The sequence below is a fragment of the Grus americana genome, chromosome 3 (assembly GCF_028858705.1).
Source record: "Grus americana isolate bGruAme1 chromosome 3, bGruAme1.mat, whole genome shotgun sequence".
Lineage (NCBI taxonomy): Eukaryota > Metazoa > Chordata > Aves > Gruiformes > Gruidae > Grus > Grus americana.
The window spans coordinates 83,919,701-83,946,137 of NC_072854.1; the positions used below are offsets into that span (position 1 = coordinate 83,919,701).

Here is a 26,437-nt window from a genome sequence, read left to right on the forward strand (position 1 = left end):
CCACTGCAGGAAGAGCAACAGATTTGAACAGTATTCAATGTGCAGTGATTTCTGTGTTTTAAAATTTTATTGTCTGTTTTTTCATCTCTCTGTAGTTCATGTGTGCTTTGCTTTGCCATTACTATTAATACAAAATACTGTCAAATGTCAGCGGTAGGAGTTTTCTCCCTCTTGGAGCCCAGGGTGAACTGCCATGGCGTTATTGGCAAGATCTGCAGTGGGTAATTGCAGTTGCACAGAGCAGTTATACATTGATGCTTCTCCTCTTGGAAGTTTTTTCCTTTGTCAACTCTTGGAGCAAGCAGAGGTTAGAAGTCAGTTATTCTTCTCTTGGGGTGGAGGCTGGTATAGAGACTTTGAGGCATTTGCCCATGTAAGCCCCTCTAGCCAGCAATGTTTCACAGAAGTATTTTTGCAGCATTTCGTTTCATGTTTTTGCTGCAGAACTATGGCTTTAGGGTGGTGCACTGGTGCCTAGTTAGAGATTTGCTGATCATCCTGGCACCGTAGCTAGTATATTAGCTGTAGAGATCCTAACCAAATAGATGTCATAACTGAACATTCATGTTGGTTTAACGTTATTGTTAGGGAAACCTGCTCTGCAGATGCCATGATCTTCTTGCTTTCATGAACATTTGAGTAACAGAGAATTTAAACTGAAACAAGCATTTAAAAATTGGCAAAGTCACAGGCTAGATCTTTCCTCCACTACAGTCCACCTTTGGTGTGAGGGCACTTGTCTAAGGAGAATGTTCTCATGATTATGCAGTTGCAGGGGATTTGACTGAAAGCTTCTTAAGTTCAATGTATTTCCCCAGTTACTCAAGGTTAAATTATTTCCTAAAAGACCTGACTTTACATCTGAAACTCTCAGGGCTAGGATTTTCAAAAATAATTGAAAACTTTGCACTCAGCTTTTGGAGATTCAATATGAAATTTGTTACAACAGCTCTGAAAGTGCTGTATTACATGGTTTCTGTTCTGTATGTATTTTTAGAAATTAATCTCGAAGTAAAAATAAAGTTTGAAAATCAAAACCTAAATGTTTATGATATTATAGTAAGGTATAAGATAAATTCTGTAAACTGCAAAGTAATCTGATGTTGTAGTTGTACTGCATAATGAACCTCATGACATGCTGCAAAAATTCTGAAGGTACTAGTATTTGCAGTGGTTGTTTGTCCTGAGTTTTCTTCTAGGAACCAGGCCACTTGAACTCCTTCGCCATATGTTCTGGTAACATAACTTCCATATTGCCTCCAAAATTGATCGTATAATTAAGACTTTTTCAGTTTTTGAGGGAGTCAGTTATACGAGATGCTAATTACGCTGTGCTTTAGTTATCTTGAGAGGCACAGTGGGTTTAGCTTTTAGTATGTAAATGTGCTTTTGTGATTTTATGTGGTATGCTTGCTTGCCAGATTTTAAGCTTTATATGGCTTGATCGAGGTGAGGATATTCACTGCTTTAATTTACAGTGGTAGATCTACAATAGGGAGGAATACTAGATTATATTACAAGTTTTAAATAAGAATACCTGCATATATTCACCTAAAATAATTAATACATTTTCTGAGGTAGCGTGTTTGTAAGGAAGAAACACAATGCTCTGTCAATCACAACAAAATTAAGTTCACCTTCAACATCGAAGTTGTTGGCTAAATCTCCTGTAGGCATTGCCTTGAATGTGTTGTGATAAAGATTTGATTCCATGAAGTGTTATTAATAAAATTCCTATTTTCGCTTTTTTCTTATCCTCAAACTAAAAAGGTTATGCAAACAGAATAAAGGCATTAAATATATAAACAGCAACTGTGAGTTGATTGTACAAATCAGATTACAAATTGGTTCACTTTCTGGTCTTCACTGAAGCAAAAAAGAAAATGAAGATTTGTTCAAGGATAAATGTAGTATAAAGAGTAGACCATGTTAGAAGTGAGATACCACAGGAGCTGAGTGGATAATGCAATACAAATGCTTCCGATGTCTCTTCAATGCATAAATTAAGATTAGATTAGGTTTTTGCTCTGAAATATATTACAGATGGGATTAACTAGTCCTCCTAAAATTTTAAAGGCATTAAAACATAGATAATAAAAAAATAGAATAGAGCAAGTTAGTTGCTTTACTGCCTTGAGCAACCCCAATGAAATTGGAATGGGTCCACTTGTCTTTAATGTAGACAATCTAAAAGTGGATCAGTCTGAGTGGACACTGTATCTTCACATGAGATTTTTTTCTGAGATAGAAGAAATTTCTCCTTAGAAGAAAATGTGTTTGATAATTATCATTCAGGTGCTGCAGTAATTGAAGAAGTTGCTTTGGCAGCTGGGTTTAATTGATAACATTCATTTATTATTGGATATTTACATCTTCAAAGTATTTTTACTTCTGTTATTGAAAAGGTTAAGACTAGAAAATGAACCCTGAATTTTAAGACAAAAATTAAGATTATGAGTCTACCTACGCAAATCTGAAAATTCCAAGGTTATGGTTACCACACATTGTGTGGAATCATTTCATATTGGATTACTGTTTGTATTGTTAAAAGTGTGTTTCAGTGCTACAATGAGAGGTGTTAAACTTTAAATTACCAAGTTTTGAATGTAGTGATTTCCCTGCATTACCAGATCACTGTGGCACACAATAAAGTTGTTGATGTTGTTACAGATTTCCCCTCTAGATCAAGGATCTTTTTGTAACACTTTTCTTACCTCCCTAGATACTTTTATCATATACTTCATATATTTCATATATGATTCATATATGCTATACTTCAAGTGACCCCTGCCTGTCTAGTTGGCAGGCTGGGTGGATTGTGCTCCTGCTGTGTTGCTGCAGGGCATCTACTCCTTTATCTTGCTCTCATGACTCCTAGGTTTTTAACCTTTTTATCAATGTTGTTACTGTCAATATTGGAAGTGTGCATTTATTGCAGTCCAGATCATACCACTGCCAAATCCAGGTTTAATGTGTTCTCTTATTTGTAGTTGAGACTTTCTGCTTATACCTTCAGGGCTACAGAATCAGTTTGGGAGTTCATGTCTAGCTCATTATATTGTGGTTGTGACTTTTTTTGGAGCCACTGCACAGAATAGGAAGATTGTCTACAATATCTGTACAAGGTCACCTGCATTTTCTGTTTTCATTTGTATGACTCCATCCTCAAACATATTAAAACACACGCTTTATTTGAAACCTGTTTACCAGATAAATCAAATTGTCACTGTATCTGTTGTATTCCACCTTTACTACATTTCAGTCCTTGAGTAATCTGTACCCTTTATTAGTGATGACAGCATACCTTCCTCCAGATCCCTGGATAAAAACATTAAATAACATGTAGATAACAGGTGATGGTCCTGTAGGTTGTCTGAGATTAAAATGAGAGATCTGAATGAAGTCAGATGACTGCAGCCATGACTGAAGTCACTGGAAATTCCAATCCTCATTTTAATTCTGAAACAGAAAACTACCTTTCCAATCGCAAGTAATTTGAAAGTAACCATTGTCTCTTCTGGCAGAGTAACCTGGTCTTAACAAGGATGGGAATGGAAAATCTAAGTTTAAAGAAAAAAAATTAAAAATCTTTGTTGACATATGAGAGTTCATAACATTCTGCATATCCTTTGATCTCCCTGCAAGAAGTCTGCACAGCTCAATTTCTGTCCTTTATAAGATCATTCTTTTGTTGGTTTTTCTTTATGAGGAGGTCTACAGTTTCTTTGGTTGTGTTGGTCTTTTTATTTTTAATAGAGTTGTACCTTGATCCAAATGCAAGTAAGAGTAATACAAGTTGGTCTGAAATTAACAATAAAAAAAGATAAATTAATGTACCAAAGGTATTTTAGTCTTTGCTGGTGCATAACAATGGAACATGCTCTAAGTTTACGAATGCACATCTCTGCGTAGGTACGTTATTTCTATAATAAGGCATTCATGGTGTTTAATATTCCTTTCCTCAATAAGATACTTGGGAAATTCTCCAGATGGGATTTTCTGCTGATCCGATAAAAAAGACTTGGAACTCCTGGTCATTTATATTCCCCATAAATAATGGTTTAATACCAGTCTGTAATTGTTTCATAGTTATTACTTCATTGCATTTCATTATTCACTGCATAAGTATGTATTTCATACTTAGCAGAAACAGATATATTCGTTTCAACAAATTTTTTATGCTCATTACTTTAAATTCTGTAAAGAGTTTCTGGTTTTCAGCTTTTCTTTTAGTTTTTGCTTGGTTGTCTCTAAAACGCTTGCTCCATTAACTTTTAATTTTTGGTTTGTAAGAGGCTTTATGATCAGTTAGTTATAATGTTCCAGATTATATTCTATTGTTATTCAGGAATTATTTAAAAAAAAAAAAAAAGGATGTATGTGTGTGTAAAAAATCCCTCGAGCAATCAAAATATATATTCTTTTTCCTTAAATTTGCATTTCTAATTGTTTTTGTTTACAAAATTGAAAAACTTGGTTTTATTTAAAAATTCAGAAAACCTCAGATGTGTACTGAGGACAGTTATATGGATGACCCATGGTCTTTAAATTCTTAAATATTAGCTGTCATTTATTTATGATACACATTTTTTTCAGTAGTTTATTCAAAACCAGTGGAAATCAAACAGAAAAGCACTTGTTCCCCTTTGTAAGCTTTAGATCCAATCTGGAATGGTAAGGTGAGAGAGAGGCAGCTGATCAGCATAAAGACTCTTTCAAATCCAATATTTCGGTGTCATCACGCTGTCTGGGCACTGAGACTGAAAAGCTGTGTTCAGTTAGTAGCGGTTTGCACCGTTTTTTCTTTAGCTGACCCTAGTCTTACTCAGCTACAGAGGCCGATGATCTCCTCCTCACTAGGATCAAAGGCAGACCAGAGTTCTCTTACCGAGACAGCGTTTTTGTCTGATGATTTTTTTTTTTTTCCCCACATCGAGGGGAGTTTATAGCGCTACAGTTTTCTTTCAGTAAAAGAGTGCGTGGCAAAGAGCAGAAGACTCATGCTATGGATCTTGCTTTGCAAGGGTTAAGCTGAGTGTTTGGGGCCATTGCTGGAATGCAGGGATGAAGACAGAATGATGAGAGATGTACAACGCAAATAGGAATTGCATGTCTCTAGGTTTAAGTCAGCTTCTCAGCTTTCCCTCAGTGCTCTGGCTTTTCTCATTGTGGCCACAACTGTAGCAACTGATAATGCTGAACCACATGCGTAATATTTGTCTTTGCCAAATGTGAAAGATCCCAAAGCAAGTGGTGACTCGATCCAGTACACCTGGGAGCCTGTTTTATTGCCCCATTGCAGGGAACCGTTTTAAGGCTAATGATTCGTGATGGCAATGACTGCTGCTTTATTGGGATTGGAATTGCATGTAATTGAAGGGCCACTGGAGATTTAGTGGTTCCTACTTCCACGCGCATCTTAGTTTCATGCTGGTTTGTGTGTGTTTGATCTTTTAAGAACATCACTGTGGCTCCCAGTGTAGCTATTATATACAGAAAGAAAATTATACACAGTGGGCCAGTAGCCTGGGAATTCACCTCTGCTCTCTGATTCAGAGGTATATGATTCCATTAGTGGTTCATATGACTTTCTAAGGGAAGAAACAAAACTGTAAATATGGAGACAATATTTTATGTGTATAATATGTATGTAGTACTGCGAAGTCTTCACCTTTTGGAGCCACTGAAAACCAATATTTTACTCAGTTTATTTGGATTTGTGAATGTTGATCATCACATTTATTATTAAAATTTCAAATTAATTTACAGGTTTTTTCCTATCCTTTCTGATTTTTACTACATTCACTTATTTTGGGAAATCTAGAAGTACAACATAAATCCTATTTTGGTTTTGTTTATCACATACAATGATTTTTGAAACTATTCCATGTTGCTGAGCTATATATTAGGAAGTGTTATGTGCAGTTATGATTTTATATGTACTTCGAATAAATATTTTTTCTTTTTCCCCCCAGGAATTCTAGAGGTTTTACACTGTGTGTTGGTGGAGAGCCCAGAAGCTCTGAACATTATTAAGGAAGGACATATTAAGTCAATCATCTGTCTTTTGGACAAACATGGAAGAAACCATAAGGTAGGCAAAGAAGAGACAAGTATATTTAGGTGAACGTTTGTGAGCAAAGCAAGCATGTTGTTCTGTGTAGAAGTTTGATTTCAAATACTTTAATACTGTATTTTTAATTAGGAATGAAACTTTTCCGAAAAACCATATGAGCAGTTTGAAGAAGCAAAGGGTGGCATTATCTTCTTTTTGATGAAAACATTGATACACACTAAATCTCAATGGAAGCAGGAAGACTATATCTTAATATTGTTAGGAGAATTTCAGAATTGTAAAATAAAACCACTATGTTGAATGAATTACATACCTTTACATGTCTTCCCGTAACAAGGTATATAGCATTATATTGCTTGAAGTAACTCACAGTAATTATGAACTCTTTAGCATGAAAAAATAGTTAAGATGAAAAGAATCTATTTTTTTTCAGGTTTTGGATGTTTTGTGTTCTCTCTGTGTTTGTCATGGAGTAGCTGTGCGGTCTAATCAACATCTAATCTGTGATAATCTCCTGCCAGGAAGAGATCTGCTCTTACAGACACGCCTTGTCAACCATGTGAGCAGGTAAAAAGAAAAAGAAAAAATCTATAGCTATGACTAAAGTGGAATAAAACTCATGTTAAAAGAAATAGTCACTACAGAAAAATTGTTGTACTTCCAAAACTTCTGTTAAAACATTTTATTCTTACTAGGATTTTAAATACTCTTTGCAATATTGATTAGAATCAAAAAATGGGTCAGAGAAAGCTCCCTGAAGCTAAAGCTGCTCTAAACTGCTTTAAGTCTGTGAAACTGCGGAGTGTCTTCTAAAGATTCCTGCCTAGATCTAGCTGTGCTTTCAAAGTGTTGTCAGCCAGTCTGAGAGTGCCCTCACCCTTCCTTCCGCTGGCAGAGTTGCAGAAGCTACCTTCCAGCGGACATTAATGACAAGATGAAGCTAGTAACATCTTACACTACCAAAGTAATGCTTACAAAGTAAACATTTATCCAGACTTTAAATTTATGCTGAGGTGGGAGAATCTGGCTTTACGTGAAGATTTGTGGCATCTTCCTCCGTCTCAAACTTAAGTCTATTTTAAAAAGTCTCAAGCATTAAGTGAGAATGAAAGTTGAAACGTAGAAATAGTACTTAGAGTTCATAGGATTTACTAGATGCTGAAAAACATAAAAATTCCACAACTGTATATTATAAGGAGGCCTTTTCAAGTAAAAATAAGTTCAAGTCTAAAGGTGAAATGAACTTGAGAATTTTGGAGCTAATACATTCATTCATATTTTTCATAACCACATGTGACTTGACTTCCCTCAACACACCCTACACAACAACACATAGAAAGATGGTGTAATGGGAATACTCCATGTCAGCAATAAATTTGACAACTGATAAGCTAAAATCACTAATGAAAAGTTCTGTTAAAAAAGCATGAGAAGAAATTTTACATGCATGGGTACTGATAGAGCTTCTGAGCTCACTTTCTATCTCATATGGGGAAGGTAGAGCTGCCTTTCCCAAATACGGCTGTAGGGAAAGCAACTGTAGTTAATACGTATTTTTGCTCTGCATTAGAATGTTGTGAATGAGAATATTCATATTCTTGCAGTTATAAGGAAAAAAAGATTACTTTTTCAAAAGTCAGAAAGACCAATGAAACATTGAAAACATTTAGTGGTAGAATGAGACTTGCATACCTCGCACCAAAAATAATTGTCAAAGGAGCTTTCTAAGGTATTGCTGGTTAACATACTTTTCCGGGGGAGTGGCAAATTCTGTTCACAAATCTCAGTTAAAAAGAGTAAGCTGGATGAGCAGGTTGATTAAATTGTGGAGTCTGGACAAAGGTAGAATAATGCTGATATTGTGTTCAAGCAGAAAAGATTCAATTGGTGATCTGACCAATAACTTACAAATGATTTGATTTTTCTGGAAGATAGCTTTTGTCAAACAGGTCTTGTTTATATTTTAAAGGAGATTAAATGTTTGACTTGTAACAAAGTGGAGAGTATCTATACTTAAACTTTTGGCAAAAGACACCCCATATACTTCTAGAAGGAAAGTGTGTTAGTCTTATGTAATAAACCAAGTTATTTTATAAGCAGTCAGATCAGTAAAGTCTGCTTTTACATTGACTTGTATTTAACAGCCCATGTCATCCATTCTTCCTCCCCCTGCATTCCGTACACCATGAGGCATTCTGTGTGCTGGGGCTGCCTTGGAGCTGCATTTGTGTTGGTTAGGCAGCTTCTCTGTAGGAAGAAAATATTTATAGAAGTTGTAACCCAATCCAGTGGAGGGATGTGAAACCCAGATACATTCAGTCTAGAAGTCTGAAAGATTTCTTGCAATACAGGTAACCAACCACTGAGGAAACATACCTAGCATTGATTTTGGATACTTCTGTATTCTACAGCTTTAATTCAAGATCGGATGGCTTTCTTAATAGAAAGCTGAGATAGTAATGGTTATCTGGAGGCAGATTTTTTTTGGGGGGGGGATGAGATTCTAGATTCAGTATTATCCAAAAATCAGATTAGAAAAGCATAATTTTCTTTCCTTTTTTCCCCCTCATGACCTTTAGATGTATGATTCTACCTATTGCTATTTAACTAGATACTGAATAAGCACAGTAATAGTTTTGCCTTTTCAAGTATGCCTGTGAAGTACTTTAAAATCACCAGCAGTAGGAACATCAAATTGATATTAAGGATTGGTACAACCACTGCAAATTACTAAGTTATACAAAATGGAATAAGGAAGAGGTACAGGAGAATTTTGAAATAGATTGACACTTTTACATTTGTATCTTCGCAAATGTTATTCTCTTGAATGGATAATCAATGTTATAGAATGCAATTTGCTATGTAAAATTAAACCTGCAGAGTGTACTTACTATGTTTCTGTTGGTAACTGGTGAATAGCTGTTGTTTTTGTTTATAAGATTTAACATCTATTAAATGTTCAAAAACACTCAATATTATAATTGGTATCTGAGTGAAGATACTGTTTCAGTTACTGAAACAAACACTTTTTTACTTTAAGTGTATAGAGCATTTTTCACCAGTATAAATAAATCAATAAAATTACTTTTATTGTTTTAATTGCACAAAACAAGCATGAAAGTTAAGTTTATTGAAAAGTCTGCGGTAGTTCATCATGTTCTTCGAGATAAGTTTTTAATAACCACTTTTACTCTTTCTGTTTAAGCATGCGACCCAACATCTTCTTGGGGATTAGCGAAGGCTCTGCCCAATACAGAAAATGGTACTATGAACTTATGGTGGACCATCTAGAGCCCTTTGTGACTGCAGAATCTACTCATCTACGAGTGGGCTGGGCTTCAACAGAGGGCTACTCACCGTATCCAGGGGGAGGAGCAGAATGGGGAGGAAACGGTGTTGGTGATGACTTGTATTCCTATGGCTTTGATGGTCTGCATCTGTGGTCAGGTATTCTCCTTTTATTGTTTGGTTGGGTTTTGTTTGGCTGTGGAGGTTTTTTGTTTGTTTGTTCACTTTTAAATACTAGAACATTGTTTACAATTCCAGTGAATTTGTTTTCAACAACAGCAAAGTGAATCAAATGTTTTAGTTGACACTTGGGATATACACAAACAGTACCCTATATCAGAATATGTTTTAAGTTAACATTGCATATTGAAAAAATCATTTTATACAAAGTAATGCAGATAGAATAATTATGTTTAAGACTGGGAATTATTTTGGGGTTTGTTTTTTTTTTTCATAGTAACTATAAAGAATTTATTTAAAATTTAACAGGCACAAAAAATGAAGTCTGACAAACAGTCACGTGCATTTGTAATTCCTGTTTGATAGTGTAAGAGCAGCCTGAGAGATTTAATTCACAGGAGTCTCTCACTTTTTTTCTTTTCTTTTTTTAAATAGATTTTTAATATGGATCTTTAGTTTAGAAGTTTTAAAATCCTTTAGAGGTGAAGAAGATTTTTTAAGTCTGCTTTTTGCCATACATTTTAAACCCATATATTTTTCTATATATACATTTAAACTGACTATTCCAAGACTTGCAGAATCATATTCCTAGCTTGCATATGGTGTGTTTGATTGGGTATTCATCTTTAAAATGTTATTGGCCCAGCTTGGATCTATTTGTTAATAGTAATTTTTCTATGCCTATTCTAGTGTTAAAGGAAGCTAAACTGAGTATCTAAAGTACTTATATTCACTGTTGATTCTGCAAACATCTTATTCTCTTTTCAAACTGGGTTAGCTCAGCAAAATCAGAATAATAAGAAAGAAAACTTATTCTCTTTTTCTTAATCTTTTTCACATAATTTAACTTTTGTTAAACTGATACCTTTTGTGAAAAGATTTCCAGATATCATTTGGAATGGGTAGTCCTACACATGGGCAGTCCTAAAGTATTTGAAAAAAGTTTCTACTCTTGTTTCACCTTGTTGAAGAAGAATTTTTTCCTTTGATTTTGAGATGTTATTGAGCAGTGATGAACTGTAGAACTGGCTGGAAACTGGGTTAGGCTCATTGGATTGGCAATTCTTGCCACTATGAAGATATGAGCAAGTTTTTTAAAGCTCCTTAGCAGACAAGAGACATTTTAGCAAGTCAGCTGTATGTGTCATTCAAGGTCTTTGAAGTTTTGAGGCATTGTGCCTTGGTACTTGGAAAAGAATACAGTTTTACATTTCAAAGGACTTTTCCAATCAAAATAGCAATAGATTATACTATTAAGTCGAAACATACTGACTGGAGTAGCATCTTAGGAAAGTGGCTGCCACTTTGCCTCTCATGTATAATGAGAATTACTTTGGAACAATGATGCATAATTAATGGTGTCATTAAAGCTGTGTCATAACTGAATTTGTCAGATAAAGTATTATTACAGAAGAACCAGAAAATAATGAGCCAACCGAAATAACTTTTGTAGTTAGGGTACCTTTTAGGAAGGAAACAAAAGATTACTGAAAATCAAAATTATTTTTCTACCCACTGGAAACTTTTTCATCAGAAATCTCACAAAAGAATAAATGAACAATTGTTTGTGGTTCTCAAGTCAATAATCCAGCCCAGTTAAAAAAGTCAGACCACCTTTGTATTTGCAATTTTTGTATAATAATCTCTATTATGGATGGGGCTGGTAGTTTTGAAAAGATTTCTGTCTTCATTGACATTCTCACATAACACATACCTCTGAAACGTGGAAGAACTTTAAGTATTTGAATCATAGAATGGGTCAGAAGGGTCCTCAAAGATCCTCTAGTTCCAACCCCCCTGCCATGGGCAGGGACACCCTCCACTAGACCACGTTGCCCAAAGCCCCATCCAACCTGGTCTTGAACACTGCCAGGGAGGGGGCAGCCACAGCTGCTCTGGGCAACCTGTTCCAGTGCCTCACCACCCTCACAGGGAAGAATTTCTTCCTAATATCTATTCTAACCTACCCTCCTTCAGCTTAAACCCATTACCCCTTGTCCTATCACTCCATGCCCTTGCAAACAGTCCCTCTCCAGCTTTCCTGTAGGCCCCTTCAGGTCCTGGAAGGTCCCCCCAGAGCCTTCTCTTCTCCAGGCTGAACAGCCCCAACTCTCTCAGCCTGTCTTCGTAAGAGAGGTGCTCCAGCTGTCGGATCATCTTCATGGCCCTCCTCTGGACTCGTTCCAACAGCTCTATGTCCTTCTTATGTTGGGGGCCCCAGAGCTGGTCTCAGTACTCCAGGTGGAGTCTCACAAGAGTGGAGTAGAGGGGCAGGATCCCCTTCCTTGACCTGCTGGTCACACTTCTTTTGATTGCAGCCTAGGATACAGTTGGCTTTCTGGGCTGCAAGCGCACACTGCCGGCTCATGGTGAGCTTCTCATCAATCAATACCCCCAAGTCCTTCTCCTCAGGGCTGCTCTCAATCCATTCTCTGCCCAGCCTGTAGTTCTGCTTGGGATTGCCCTGACCCATGTGCAGGACCTTGCACTTGGCCTTGTTGAACTTCATGTGGTTCGCATGGGCCCACCTCTCAATCCTGTCAAGGTCCCGCTGGGTGGGATCCCTTCCCTCTAGCATGTCAATGGCATCACTCAGCTTGGTGTTGTTGGCAAACTTGCTGAGGGTGCACTCAATGCCACTGTCTGTGTCACTGACAAAGATGTTAAACAGTGCCGGTCCCAGTACCGACCCCTGAGGGACACCATTTGTCACTGATCTCCACTTGGACATTGAGCCGTTGACCACAACACTTTGAGTGTAACCATCCAGCCAATTCCTTACCCACCTGAGTAGTCCATCTGTCAAATCCATGTCTCTTGAACTTAGAGACAAGGATGTCGGGCGGGACAGTGTCAAATGCTTTGGACAAGTCCTGGTAGATGACGTTGCTCTTCCCTTTTCCACCAATGCTGTAACCCTGTCGTAGAAGGCCACCAAATTTGTCAGCACAATTTGCCCTTAGTGAAGCCATGTTGGCTGTCACCAGTCACCTCCTTATTTTCTATGTGCCTGAGCATAATTTCCAGGAGGATCTGCTCCATGATCTTGCTGGGCACAGAGGTCAGACTGTAGTTCTCCAGGTCTTCCTTTTTTGCCTTTTTAAAAACGGAGGTTATGTTTCCCCTTTTCCAGTCAGTGGGAACTTCACCAGACTGCCAGGACTTCTCAGATAGGATGGATAGTGTCTTAGCAACTTCATCCACCAGTTGCCTCAAGACCCATGGATGCATCTCATCAGGTCCCATGTACTTGTGTACTTTCAGGTTCCTTAGATGGTCTCAAACCTGATCTTCTCCTACAGTGGGCAGTTCTTCATTGTCCCAGTCCCTGCCCTTGCTTTCTGTCACTTGAGCAGTGTGCCTAGAGCACTTGCCAGTGAAGACTGAGGCAAAGGAGTTGTTGAGTCCCTCAGCCTTCTCCCTATTCCGGAGAGGGCCCACATTTTCCCTAGTCCTCCTTTTATCGCTGACATACCTATAGAAGCTTTTCTTGTTGCCCTTGACGTCCCTGGCCAGATTTTATTCTATAACGATTTTAGCTTTCCTAACCTGATTCCTGGCTACTCAGACAATTTCTCTGTATTCCTCCCAGGCTATCTGCCCTTGCTTCCACCCTCTGTTGGCTTCCTTTTTGTGTTTCCATTTGTCCAGGAGCTCCCTGTTCACCCATTCAGGCCTCCTGGTGTTTTTGCTTGACTTCCTCTTTGTTGGGATACATCGCTCCTGAGCTTGGATGAGGTGATCCTTGAACACTAAGCAGCCCCTCTTCCCTCCAGGGCTTTGTCCCCTGGTACTCTACCAAGCAGGTCCCTGAAGAGGCCAAAGTCTGCTCTCCTGAAGTCCAGGGTAGTGAGCTTGCTGTGCTCCCTCCTCGCTGCTCTAAGGATCCCAAACTGCACCATTTCATGGTCACTGCAGACAAGGCTGCCCTTCAGCTTCGCATTCCCCACCAGCCCCTCCTTGTTGATGAGAACAAGGTCCAGCATGGCACCTCTCCTCGTTGGCTCCTCTATCACTTGGAGAAAGAAGTTATCATCAATACATTCCAGGAACCTCCTGGATTGCTTATGCCCTGCTGTGTTTTCCCTCCAACAGATATTGGGGTGGCTGAAGTCCCCCATGAGGACCAGGGTTTGTGAATATGAAGCTGCTCCTATCTGTCTATCGAGAGCCTCACCTGCTTGGTCTTTCTGGTCAGGTGGCCTCTAGTGATAGCCACACTATAATGTCCCATGTCCCTGCTCTCCATTTAATCCTGACCCATAAGCTCTTGGTCAGCTCCTCATCCATCCCCAGGCAGAGCTCCATACACTCCAGGTGGTCATTGACATAGAGGGCAACACCCCCTCCTCATCTCCCCTGCCTGTCCTTCCTGAAGAGCCTGTATCCTTCTATTCCAACACTTCAGTCATAGGAGCCATCCCACCACATCTGTGATGCTGATAATATCGTAGTCCTGCAGGCGTACATGCAGTTCCAACTCCTTTTGTTTATCCCTGAGCTACGTGCATTTGCATGGAGGCATTTAATTTGGGCCCCCAATGAAGCTGACTGACTGGCTAGAGTGGCTGGAATTCCTTTGTACTGTACTTCAGGTGCTCTCCTGCTGACCTGGGATCCTTTTCCCAGCTCTGGGCATCTATTGCTAGCACTGGCATCAAACTGGTAGAAGTGGGATGGATTGAGGTTTCCCTCTCCAGGCAACTTCAGTTTAAAGCCCTCTTCACCAGCCTGTGACTGAAGATGCTCTTCCCCTTCTCTGACAGATGGACCCCATCAGCCCCCAGTAGACCAAGTTTCTCAAAGTGAGTTCAATGGTCTAAGTAGCCAAACCCCTGGCTGTGGCACCAGTCCTGTGACCATTTGTTGATCTGCCAGATTTTACTGGCTCTTTCAAACCCCTTCCCTTTGACTGGGAGGATTGATGAAAGAACTACCTGCACGCTAGAGTCCCTTACCAGTGCTCCCAGAGCTCTGTAATCCTTCTTGATACTCCCCAGATTGCTCCTGGCTGTATCACTGGTGCACAAGTGAAACAACAGCAGCGGATAATGGTCAGTGGACTGTACAAGGCTTGGTAGTCTCTCAGTGACATCCCTGATCCGAGCCCCCAGTAAGTAGCACACCTCTCTAGAGACTGTGTCAGGTTGGCGCATGGGTGAGTCATCTATGACTATCACCCGCTGCCTTTTCTTTTCTTAGTTGTGCTGGTTGTTACACGGGGAAGAGATTAGGCTGCCTTGCTCAGCTCCAGCGTCTCTCCTGATGTGGCGGGTCTTTCCTTTTCAGTCTGCAGAGTGGTGAAGTGATTCTGCAAGGGCACCTCAGGCGTTGGGGGATGTTTCTTCCTCCTGCTGGTCCTTGCTGTTGCAAGCTTCTATTCATCTGTATTATTGCCCCCCCCACTCCCTCCCCGCCCATTATGTGTGCGCTGGTGGGAGTTTTTGGCTGTTTGGCCATGGGATGTGGCTCTACTGCAGACTGCGCTTGGAACCAGCTGTGTAACTCCTACTCAGCCTCCTTGATGTCATGCAGCCTTCGCACCTCCTCCTGCAGCTCAGCCACCTGCTACAGGAGGTCCTCCACCTGGACACATCTTTTGCAGTCAGGTCTGCTGCCTTTCCCTGCTCCGGGACAAAGGTCTGGGCACTTAGTGCAACCTGAGGTCTGCACTGCAGCCTCTCCCTTCAGCAGCTCCCTCTGGGTGGAAGCATCGGCCACCACTGGGGTAGATGGTGCAGACCACCCCACCGGAGCTGCAGCTTTTGCTCTCAGATGAGTGCCCACTACTCTGCCTTGAGGGTCAGGTAGGATGAGTGCCCTTGACCTGTGCAGATGGTCACAGGGTAGTGCCCGGTTGCTGGGTTATGTGCACTTCAGGTCTCCCACTCAGGCAGTGGAACGCCCCTCCTTTGAAAAGGCGCTGTCCCGCGCCACACACTGGCCGAATGTTAAAAATCATGGCCTTTCTTCTTCTTCCACAATCCCAGGCTGTATCTTGGTAAGTCTCTGCAATGATGTTTTTAGAAGTAATCTTCTGAGCATGAAGCTTTTACTGAATAGCAACAATAATTTCTACCCCTGAGTTTCTGTTCTAGACCAAGCCTTTACCAGAATCACATTTACTTTACATTTGTTTCCTCAGCCCTGCAATTATTTCTCTAACATGGAGCAGTGGAACTCATAGATTTTTAAAGCCTAAGGCCAGTAAAGGCACTTAGGTTGTTTACTCTATATGGTCATCAAAGACCAGTGCATATTTATGTTAACAGTCAGCTCTGCATTGATCCCAATAACCTATATTGGACTAAATTTTAACATCTAAAAGCATCTAGTCTCACACAGTATGCCTTGAGGAGATGAAGTATCCACTCTTCATTGAAAGCTCTTTTAGAATTCAGTTATTCCTGCAATTAAATAATTGCCCCTTTCTGTGATTTATTTGAAACAGTCTCAGCAGTGGTGATGTTTCTCTCGGCTACTCTTTACCGTGCTCTGTGAGTTTTGGGCTGTAGAGCTGGTAGAAAGTAGTTTCCTTGCAAGCCGTTCCTTAGGCTATGACTGCTACTTTGTTTCTCAGCAGTGTTTCCTACAGTTTTCTGGATTTGTGAGGGGCTCTAAATGCTGCATGTCATTTCCCTCTCTTTGCCCGTGGAACTGACTATTCTTACAGCAACCGAGCTAAGAACGTAGTGTCTTGAAAGTGTGTAGGAGAGCAGCAAAGGCATCTGAAAACTGCCCCCCCCCAACTATACTGCTGACTGCCCTGTTAAGAGGGGCAGATTGCACAAGGGCATCTGTTAAGAGGGGCAGATTGCACAAGAGCATCTGTCCTACAGCCAGCAGATCATGCGGCAGTATCAGAATGTCATTTTGCATACATAGAATATTGGAAGTGTCGGTTTTTATTTTTCCTTGGGGGGGTGGTGTGTTTATAAAAATTTATCTGCAGAAGAATTATTGAGATTTTTATTTTTTGCTATTGTTGCTGCTGTTAAAAGCATGTGCCATCTTTATCAGCTTCTTGGAAATACAGTGCTTTTAGTTAAGTCCTTAATGTTTACAGAAGTTAGTGCTCTGTTCCTAATATGCGTTATGGTTTATCTCTTGCAGACATTGCATATCTAATTTTTGGAAAACATGTCTAGAGATATTTTCATACAACTGTCATGCTTTTCCATAAATTTTCCATTGTCGATGGCAATAAATTTCAGAAGCAGTCATTTCCTATTTCTGTATTCTATAGGTTATTTCTACTGGGAAACAGGTGTGCTCGTGTAAACGTAATTTGATGAGAGAGAATGATCCTTTAGAATTCATTAAAGAAAAATACCTATATTACTGAATAGATATGCCTCAAAATTGCTGCTGTCTTTATATATGCCAGAAAAATGCTGGTTTGCGGTTTGATTATGAAATTGAGTAGTATCATCTTAAACAAGTTTGCAAGGGTACCATGATGTGGCCCTTAGTAACAGGAAGCACCTTTTCCTAAATAATTTGAAGTACGATACTTGTCCTTATCATGAATAACGAAGCATTCTTTAATAAAGTATGCTGGGTTTCATATTAGATACTAATGGTTATTTTTCAATTTGCGCTTCTACTACTGTGAGGAATAAATGTTTTCTTGGTTTTGACTGTTTATATGGGTATCAGTAATTATTTTCAGTGTAATTTAATTATATTATTTATGATAGAAGTAGCTTTGTAGATATGATTGTATGCTTCTATTCACTATATTGCAAGCTTAAAATCAAGTCTTGGATGTTATAGGTTAAATATTTTTGTATTAATATGTTTGTGCTCTATTGCTATGTTTTCTTTCACTTTATTTAGGCTGCTGTGAAAACCTGTACGATTTTCAGAAGTTTTGCTAAATATGTCTCCTTTGCTTCCATAGGTTGTATAGCACGAACAGTAAATTCTCCCAACCAACATCTGTTAAGAACTGATGATGTTATTAGCTGCTGTTTGGACCTGAGTGCTCCCAGCATCTCTTTCCGGATAAATGGTCAGCCAGTGCAAGGAATGTTTGAGAATTTCAACATAGATGGCCTCTTCTTCCCAGTTGTCAGCTTCTCTGCAGGAATAAAGTTAGCATCCTGTGTAGTTGTGGGTTTTTTTGTTTTGTTTTGTTTTTTCTTCCCAGTCTGGTGTTTTGTTTTGGGTTGGTTTTTTTTTTATATACATGAATATGCTGAATATTTCCCTGGCTGTCTTTGCTCTCATTTCTCTTTCTAACATCTGCTTCTTTGGCACAGTTCCAGTTCTTGGATAGTGAGACCTACAAAGGAGTCCTGAAGAGATAGTGCATCTGTTGTTTTTTGGCACACCCGTGTATACAGGTGGTTTGCAGACAGACCTTAGAAACAGCTTCTTCATTTCTTAGCTGACACATTGCTATACATTCACTCCAGGACAGCATTTAACTTATATGGGAAGAAAAACATTGGTCTTTGATATTAAAAATATATTTGCCCTAACTCGCTTCTTACGAGGTGGTAACTATTATTTGAAGATGCATTATCTGCACTTACCTTAAGAAGTGGTGGTGGTATGCTTTCTTTTCAGCAGCATGAGTTAATATGAATTCAGTCAATCTGTATTCTGGTTGCTGTACTGGTTTTCTGTAAAATTTCAATCACACTTGAGGTGCTAGACTGCTGCTTCATGTATTGAATAGTTTGAGACTATAATATTAAAAAAGATTGTGTGATGCTGCAGCTGGGGGACCAACTTTAGCAGGACTAGCAAAGGTAAAGGCTGAAAGCTGATTTCTGTTGGAGACAGAGCAATGCTCTGTGAGGGATCATTTAAGGACTGTGGTGAATACTACAGAAGCTAAGAGCTATCACACAGTGGGCACGCCAGCCTCTCATTCCAGATGTGAAATGCACTTCTTCAGACTTTGCCTTGGATAATAAAGGAGATACAATGTCATAAAACTATAGACATGCATGCTATGAGATGCAAAATTATAAACCTGCATGCTTTATGTCTGTCATGAGAGAAATATTTGACAGCTATTATTCATGTGCTGAGTGTGTTTTTGGAGAGCGTTTGGGTATAGCATTGACAAAAATCTTATAAGATACTCAGTAAATAGAAAAGAGACAACATAATTCTGTTGTAAGGCTAGTTTTCTGGGTGTGTTTTGATTCCTTCTGAATGACATTGTTCTGGGAAGATTTTTCAGTATTATGTCATTGTTACTTCATGATCACCTCACTCATTGAATTTTTCAGTAACAAAAACCCATGACAAATTCACCAGTTTGTAATGAATAAAAGAATGCTTTCCCCTAGGTTTCTAGTAACACGACAAATGTATGTTTTAGGGAAGAAAATATGGGAATTTTTTAGATTGTGTCCTAAGCATGTAGTGTTCTGTGAGAGAAAAGAAAGAACCATATTCTGTGGAGTTTTCGGGCTCATTTCTCAAATGAGAGAGAAGGGAGAACTCCTCAATGGACAGAATTGAGAGGTGGTAGATTGATTACTCTGGGTTATAATCTCTGCTTTCTGAGACTGGAAAGGCTGCTGCTTACTTCATAGATGTGCTAAGTAAACTGATTACTCCATGTCTTTTTTGATCTTGTGATTTAGAATCCTTTTATGGAAGTGGAAATTAACTAAAAGAAAGAATTACTTACTTTCCCCCATGGTTTTTGCACCTCCTACCTCATAAACTCCCGCACTAGTTAGCGAAAATGAACTGTAAACAATGCAAATAAGCTGCAACATTGAATTTTATTAATTTTTTCTTTTTTTTTTTTAAATAGCATTCATTAGTTATTAGGCTTACAAAGTGATTAGGTTTGACACCAGAGGTGTCTCTATTATCTAAAGTAACTCCGATGTTTACAGGGTACGTTTCTTGCTTGGAGGTCGCCATGGAGAGTTCAAGTTCCTTCCTCCACCTGGATATGCCCCTTGCTTTGAAGCTGTGCTACCGAAAGAGAAGCTGAAAGTGGAGCACAGCCGAGAGTACAAGCAGGATCGTAGCTATACAAGAGACCTGCTGGGTCCCACCATCTCTCTGTCACAAGCAGCTTTCACTCCAGTTCCTGTAGATACTAGCCAGGTATGGAAGCCAAGAGATTGCATTTTCATTTTTAAACAGACATACTATAGGCCCATGTTATTTCACATTTGATTGAATTTGCAGCTTGTCTCAAACTTGGTTTTGCTTGGGATTTGGTTGGTACGTTCCATTGAGAGAAGTTGAAAAATGGTGTGTAATGTCCTTATGGTGCTTGCCAGAAATTTCATATATTTCAGTTCACAAACACTATAATAAAGAATGTTTTACACTTAATATTAGAATAGGCAAAAAAAAAAAAAAGAATATTTGTACATCTTGTTCTGTTACTAGGCATTCTTATTACTGTTTGATTAAAATTACTGAAGACTTTGCCTTGTGATAAGACCTTTAGACAAGCTTCAGCTCTAATTCTTTACTGGACTTGCAGGTTACTGAGAGCGGCATTTGACTCACTGTGGGCAGTAAATGGCAGGCACTGCAGTTATAGTTTTCATTTTTTTAAAATAGTTGCAAAGAGCAGTAATTCTTTGATACCAAAGAGCTCCATCTCTGATCACAGATAACAAGGGTTCATTTTACACTTGACCAGAGTTTGAGATTATACAAATTTTTGTACACTATGTGCTCAGATGTTACCACATTTAGGAAATGATTCCTGAACGCCCCCCCCCCTAAAAAAGAACAAACTTGCCAGTTTGTTGCCACTATGCGCTAAGTACAGCATTCTACAAGTGTCATGTAATTATTGTTTTGTAATACCAACAATCAGGGTAACATTATGATTCACAGCACTGTATAGTTGAGGTCTCTGTTTTTTGAGGTAAAGCAGCCTTGATTTCATCTTTTTGGAGGTAGAGTGACATGCTGGCCTGATTTCACTTGTCACCTATCATCATCATAATTCTTTCTTTCTTTTTGCTTTTCTCTCTTTCTTTTTGCTTTTCTCTCTTTCTTTTTGCTTTTCTCTCTTTCCTTCTTTCCTTGGAGTTCAGTTCTCAAATGTTTATATTTGTCTGTTTTTCACAACATTACATTGGTTATTGAGATGTTTAACATTTTTTAAGCTCAGAAATAGTATTGGTTTGAGTAGTTTCTAGCCAGCGGCCAGGAATGCATTCTCTGCCTTTGGAAGTGTTGGGTGTAAAACTGTTTTCCCTTGCTGGTCAAACTCTGGAACTTGTAAGTGCATAGGTTAAAGTATTTCTGTTGATCTAAGATTCTCACTAATTTAGGTGGAGTTGAGAGATGTGGTTTGTACAAAGTTGGTCTGTTCTGAAAGTTGGGGTGGCACTGTCAAGCAACTTATTTGTAACAGCCTCTTTCTCTCTTCTCTCTTTAGATCGTTTTGCCTCCTCACCTGGAAAGGATTAGAGAAAAATTAGCGGAGAACATCCATGAACTTTGGGTTATGAATAAGATTGAACTTGGCTGGCAATATGGACCAGTATGTACCTTCCAACTTAATTTTCTGTTAATTACATAGTAGTATTCGGCACATTGGTTTTCAGCGTGCTAATGGGACTGCATATTTTTCCATCTTTCTGAAATTAGTAAGGTTTTAGACCCTTTCCACCAGAAGCAGGTGGAAACCAACAGTGCTTGTGCATTTCTGAACCAAAATTCCAGTATTAAATCTGTTTGGTGCTGAAATTTTCAGCCAATCTAACTGCTGGCACAGAAAGCACATAGTGGGGTTTTCACCTTCTGTTTGTTCTTGGGGCAAGAAGTTTAGTTGCCTGGTGAAGCAAGCCAACAAAAGCAGTTATCTTTGGTTGTCTTCACATGTACTGATGGACATAAGTCTTTCAGAAGTCCCAAACTTATTTTTCATGAAAAAATAACTATTGCTTATAGGAAATTCCATTGAATCTGCTTTTCTCCTTCCTTCTTTCCACTTCTTCAGGCTCATGTCTGTATTTGGTGTTCCACATAGCTATTTTCTTATCTCTTCCCTACTTTTCATGGAGTATGGCAGTAAAAAAAGCCTTGTAGCTTCTGGCTTTGATACAAAATACAGTCTATTTTGTTGATTAGATTTTTTTTTAAAATCAATCATTAAAAAATTATACAAGCTAGTTATTTGGATTCCAAATGGTGGTGTTTATGATGAACTGTTGCTGTGAAGGGTATATAGAAACATACAGTAGATACTAGATGTAAATGTAAAAATATGTATGCACACATAGAAACATATGTATTCTATTTTTGTTAATAAAAATATTTTGGTCTTCTGAGGTGTTCAGATTACAGATTTAATGTAACTGCGCATAGGTATTATATTTGATGTAGCCTACGGCAGTACTTAAAAAGATTTGATTAGTAGAGAAGATCTCTAGATGTTTTTTGTTGTTATTGCTTTCCCCACCAAATCAAACACAAAACCCGAGTTAATTTAATGTGTCAAAACATTTTAATTGTGGTATAATCATACCAGCTGTGAAGCAGTCTGCAGGAACTTTTAGTGTACCATTACTTACCATCGAGAATCTAATTGTACAGTTGAACACTATTTTAGTTTAAACAATACATAGTAAGTATCAAGTTGAGCAACGATAAATGTTGTAGTTATATTCAGGATGAAACCAGGTGCTAAATCTTTTAAGTTATTCAGCTTTCTCTCTCTAGCTTTAGTGTTCTATGGCTGGATGTGCTCACTTTGGGAATGCGGCAAGGTATATGCTGTATATTTTCTGGAGATTGACTGCTTTATCACATTGCTTTCTCACAGACGATTTCATCAGTTTAAGCCACTGTTGCCAATTCTAGTTACCTGAATTTATGCGCTGCCATTACTGAGTACTGCGGAAAGGCGTGAAACAGAAATTAGCTGGTTTAGATGCACACATACATCTTAGATTTTCTTTTTAATTCAGAGCAAGATGCATTATATATAGTACCTAGCTTTTCTGAAGAGGCGATGTTTTTTCACCAAGTTAAAAAGTTTAAAGGCTAAAAGACAGAGAATCTGTAGATTTAAATATCTTTCCAGATTATTCAAAAAATCTGCTGTAGATTGCATTTTGTATTCCCTCCCACATACCTGTTTCATCAGATCTGTGCATACTATCACCAAAGCAATACCCAGTATTGCACGTGTTATTACTACTGCATTTTATACATGTCACAAAGTAAAACAACAAGCTAATGTAGCAAAATTAAGGACTTTTGTTAACTGGCTTTCTTTTATGTCTGAATATGAGTGGTATTTAGGTGTCCAACTTGAAATAATCAGATGCATCTGCATATGTTTGTTTCTATTAAGCTTTGCTGTAAACTTAAAACTAGCCACAAAAATTAAGAATTGGTAGTTGCCATGAGTTCTGCCACTTCTGTAGTGTGCTTACAAGGCAGTAATTTTTTACTTTGCTCAGGAGAAAAAAAAAGAAGGGAGTCAGGAAGGCAACCTACAAAATATGCTATTACACATTGTAGCTGTAGAATGAAAAGAGTGTCACTAGGGGAAATTCCATTAACATTGGAATTCTGAGGAAAACAGCTGACATCCAAGATGTAAATTAGCTGTATGCAGACCTAAAGTAGTCCTCCTTATTGGAAACTATACTGAATCTTTATTAAAGCAGATTATCATAGGTCTTAGAAATTTGCAAATAAACATTTTCAGGGTCCGCTAAAAGATATTTCTCATTTTAGCTGCTAATGATTTTGATCAAGTAGCTTGACAGTTGAATTGCTTCTCCTGCCCTTCCAAAGAACATTAATCCCATCAAATGAAGATAAATGTGCCCTGGAGACTGTAAATATTTTTCAATCCAAGACATAAACAAATGACTGCTGTTCAATTTAATAATTATTATGTGCTTAGATCAAAATGCAAAAATATGTTACTCAGAAATGTTATAGAGAAATGTGAGGTTTTTTCATGAGATTAAATGAACTAGATTGAGTAGTAGTGTACAGTTTAGTTATTATAGACAAACATAGAACTTGCAAAAATAGAAGATGATGATAAATAAAAAATTTTGGCTATCAGTGATCCATGTTCATATCCATTCTGTGGGTACTCATGTATAATTAACATTCAGGAATTGAAATTAGAGAAACTTTATAAATAGGTTACAGTTTGAAGATGACTGTTTTTCCGTCCCTTGCTCTAACACACAATGTTTATGTCCCAATGCTATGATTTTATTCAACTGTAGTCTTAGATACTGCATATGGATTTATTGCCATAATGCTAGAGCTTTTTCATTTTAGGATGTTTACATTAAAATATCCGAAGAAAAGCTCTTTTATTTGATGCAATATGCAGGGCAAGCAATCTGTTTAAGTGTAATAGATTAGTTTTCTGAAAGTCAGAAATTTCATACTAGTTTATATGCATGCTACTGACTTATCCTTTTTAAACATCAAATCTGATTCTGTATATGAACAACGGATCAAGCTGTTGAGAACAGAGTATACCCAGTTCAATGGTACCGCATCACTGAGAATTCCTGCCTTGATCTTTTTTTGGCTAAAATAATTTTAAAACCATCCTATATTCACCAAGTGAGTAAAGATAAATTTGGAAAAAGTATAACAATTAGGCTTCTTAACTTCAACTGTTAACATTCCATTTTCCAATAGAATTATCTGATTGATCAAAAGTTGTCAATAATGTTATTTTTCAGTAACTTTCACTTTGCAGCTCTAAAGATTAATATAAATGGTGAGCTTATGGTCCATGAAAGATGGACACAAAAGTGTTTTAATATATGGGTAAAAATGTGGTCTCATTTGCTCAACTGAGCAAATGTTAACACTTTCATTGGGATCTTTTAGCTAATATTTGCAAACTAATGTGTTTGGTTTTTTTTAATCAAGCTTTCTAGCAACACATAAGCTTTATAGATTTTGTTGACTGAGCTCTAGCATGACAAAGATGGAAAGCTGAGAGCAGTAGAATGCTCAGTTATCCCAGCCTCTCAGGTTGCCCTTCCTAGTTATGGCCAGTATGAGACTAAAACTGTATAGAAGTATTGCAGGTTACAAGTGTTCTTGATCAAATTTTTAAGTTTATAAAATGTAGGATTTTGTAAATTATAGTCTTCATGACTCTGCTGTCACTACAGAGAAAGTAAATTAATGTTCCAGTCATTTGTGACTGCTGAACAGTTGCATTCTGCTTGTATACTATTACACATAATTAAGAAACAAACATTTTCTGAATTAAGAGATGAGGTAGATTTATCCTTTATATAGTTACTTTTGTAGGGTAAGGACTTGGGTACTATTCATGTCAACATATTTATACAAACTGGGTGCATAATTTTTCAAACATGGTGCTGAAGATGACTTGTTAATTTATGGCTGTCTGTCAAAACATAACATAGATTGCACTATTCTTGAACTTCGTATATTTGTTGTGAACATCTGTATAATGAAATGTACAAATTAGCATTTATTCTACTTGAGATCTGTGAATCTGAAGTTTATTTGCAAATGCAGATTCTGCCTTACTTGAACAGAATGATCATGCTCTGAGAATACAGAATTCTTTGTTTTGAAATGTTGTTCACTTTGAGTAATTCTGACAGGATCAGTTTTAAGTACTTTGTTTCGGACTGTTTTTAAATTTCTTCTAGTTTTTAAGACACGTTAAACATTTCTTTACTGTCTTTTCAGGTTAGAGATGACAACAAAAGACAACACCCATGCTTAGTGGAGTTCTCAAAATTACCGGAACAGGAAAGAAATTATAACTTGCAAATGTCACTTGAGACACTGAAGTAAGTTGTTAGAATATTTGAAGCTTACAGTGAGAATTTCCTAAGGAGTTGCAGTTTCCAGAATTATAATTTGACATGTAAATTACAATTCGACGTGTAGGTGAGCGTAATAATATGAAAATGAGTGAGACACATTAATGAATGATGTATTTGGCATTGAAAATGGCTTTGATAGTCTTCTTTTTAATATCTGTGGAATTTTAGAATTATTGTGGTAACGCTGATCATGAAATGGCAGCTTAAGCAGTTTTCATCTAGTTTGGAGGAAAGAAATAGATCCAAGCTTTGAAAAAACCCTCTTCACTTCCTATTTGGTTTAATTCAATTTAGTTTAAATGCTCTTAATTTTCTTTATCGATAAAGCACACTTTGACAATCATTAGTTATTTTTTGGATGTGACTAATCACAAGCTTTGCTTCAGGACCCCTTGCTGCTATTTCTGTGTCATCTGTGCATATTGCCACGGAACAGTAGTAGGCATTCCCTCCTTTTGTGGATGAGCAGTTAGATGTGTGAATGTCATGAAAGCTCTCCAGTTGGAATGCTAGAAAACTTCAATGGAATGTTAGGGGGTTTGTTCAAGTAATGTAGTTATCTGGCTCACAAAGGTACAATTCCTCATCTCAGCTTTGTCAATCAAGCAGATGTGAGCTCTTTGCTGCAAATCCATTGAAAATCTATTAGCTAAGTAATTTCTTCCATATGTAGCATTCCGTGTAGCCAACATGTTAAAATATTTCTCAAACTGATAAATGCCCAGTGATATATGTGGTTCTCCAGTCACTCCTATTTGCAATCCATTGGAATCTATCTTTTTTTTCTTGTTAAAATATAGTTGCTTTTCCCTGTTCAGAGTGTTAACAAAAGATGACTATTTGCATGGGATATTACTTTTCTTGGAATATTTGTACTGTACTATTAAAAAAATTGCCATGTAAACTGATAGTGCAATATAGTGTTTACACTCATAATACAAAGACCTGATGTCCTTATAGTAGAAAGCTAGGTGGAACACTCCTAGAATTTCTCGTAGTATGCTTCTCTGGTCAGGTTCTCTGTGCTATTTACTGATCCACCATTCCCAAAGTAAATAAATTAGTCAACGAAAAACATATT

General features: G+C 37.9%; 1 protein-coding gene across 7 annotated transcripts in view; it reads left to right on the forward strand.

Annotated features, from left to right (window-relative positions):
- The window catches only part of RYR2 (ryanodine receptor 2), a 428,642-nt gene that overhangs the window by 222,701 nt on the left and 179,504 nt on the right, over positions 1-26,437 (forward strand). For all 7 annotated transcript variants that reach the window (XM_054819177.1, XM_054819181.1, XM_054819182.1 and 4 more), the window contains 7 exons: positions 5,976-6,094; positions 6,510-6,643; positions 9,282-9,523; positions 17,448-17,640; positions 19,414-19,630; positions 20,931-21,035; positions 25,217-25,320. In XM_054819177.1, the coding sequence (XP_054675152.1) occupies positions 5,976-6,094; positions 6,510-6,643; positions 9,282-9,523; positions 17,448-17,640; positions 19,414-19,630; positions 20,931-21,035; positions 25,217-25,320 (1,114 nt within the window). The remainder of the gene's footprint in view (positions 1-5,975; positions 6,095-6,509; positions 6,644-9,281; positions 9,524-17,447; positions 17,641-19,413; positions 19,631-20,930; positions 21,036-25,216; positions 25,321-26,437) is intronic.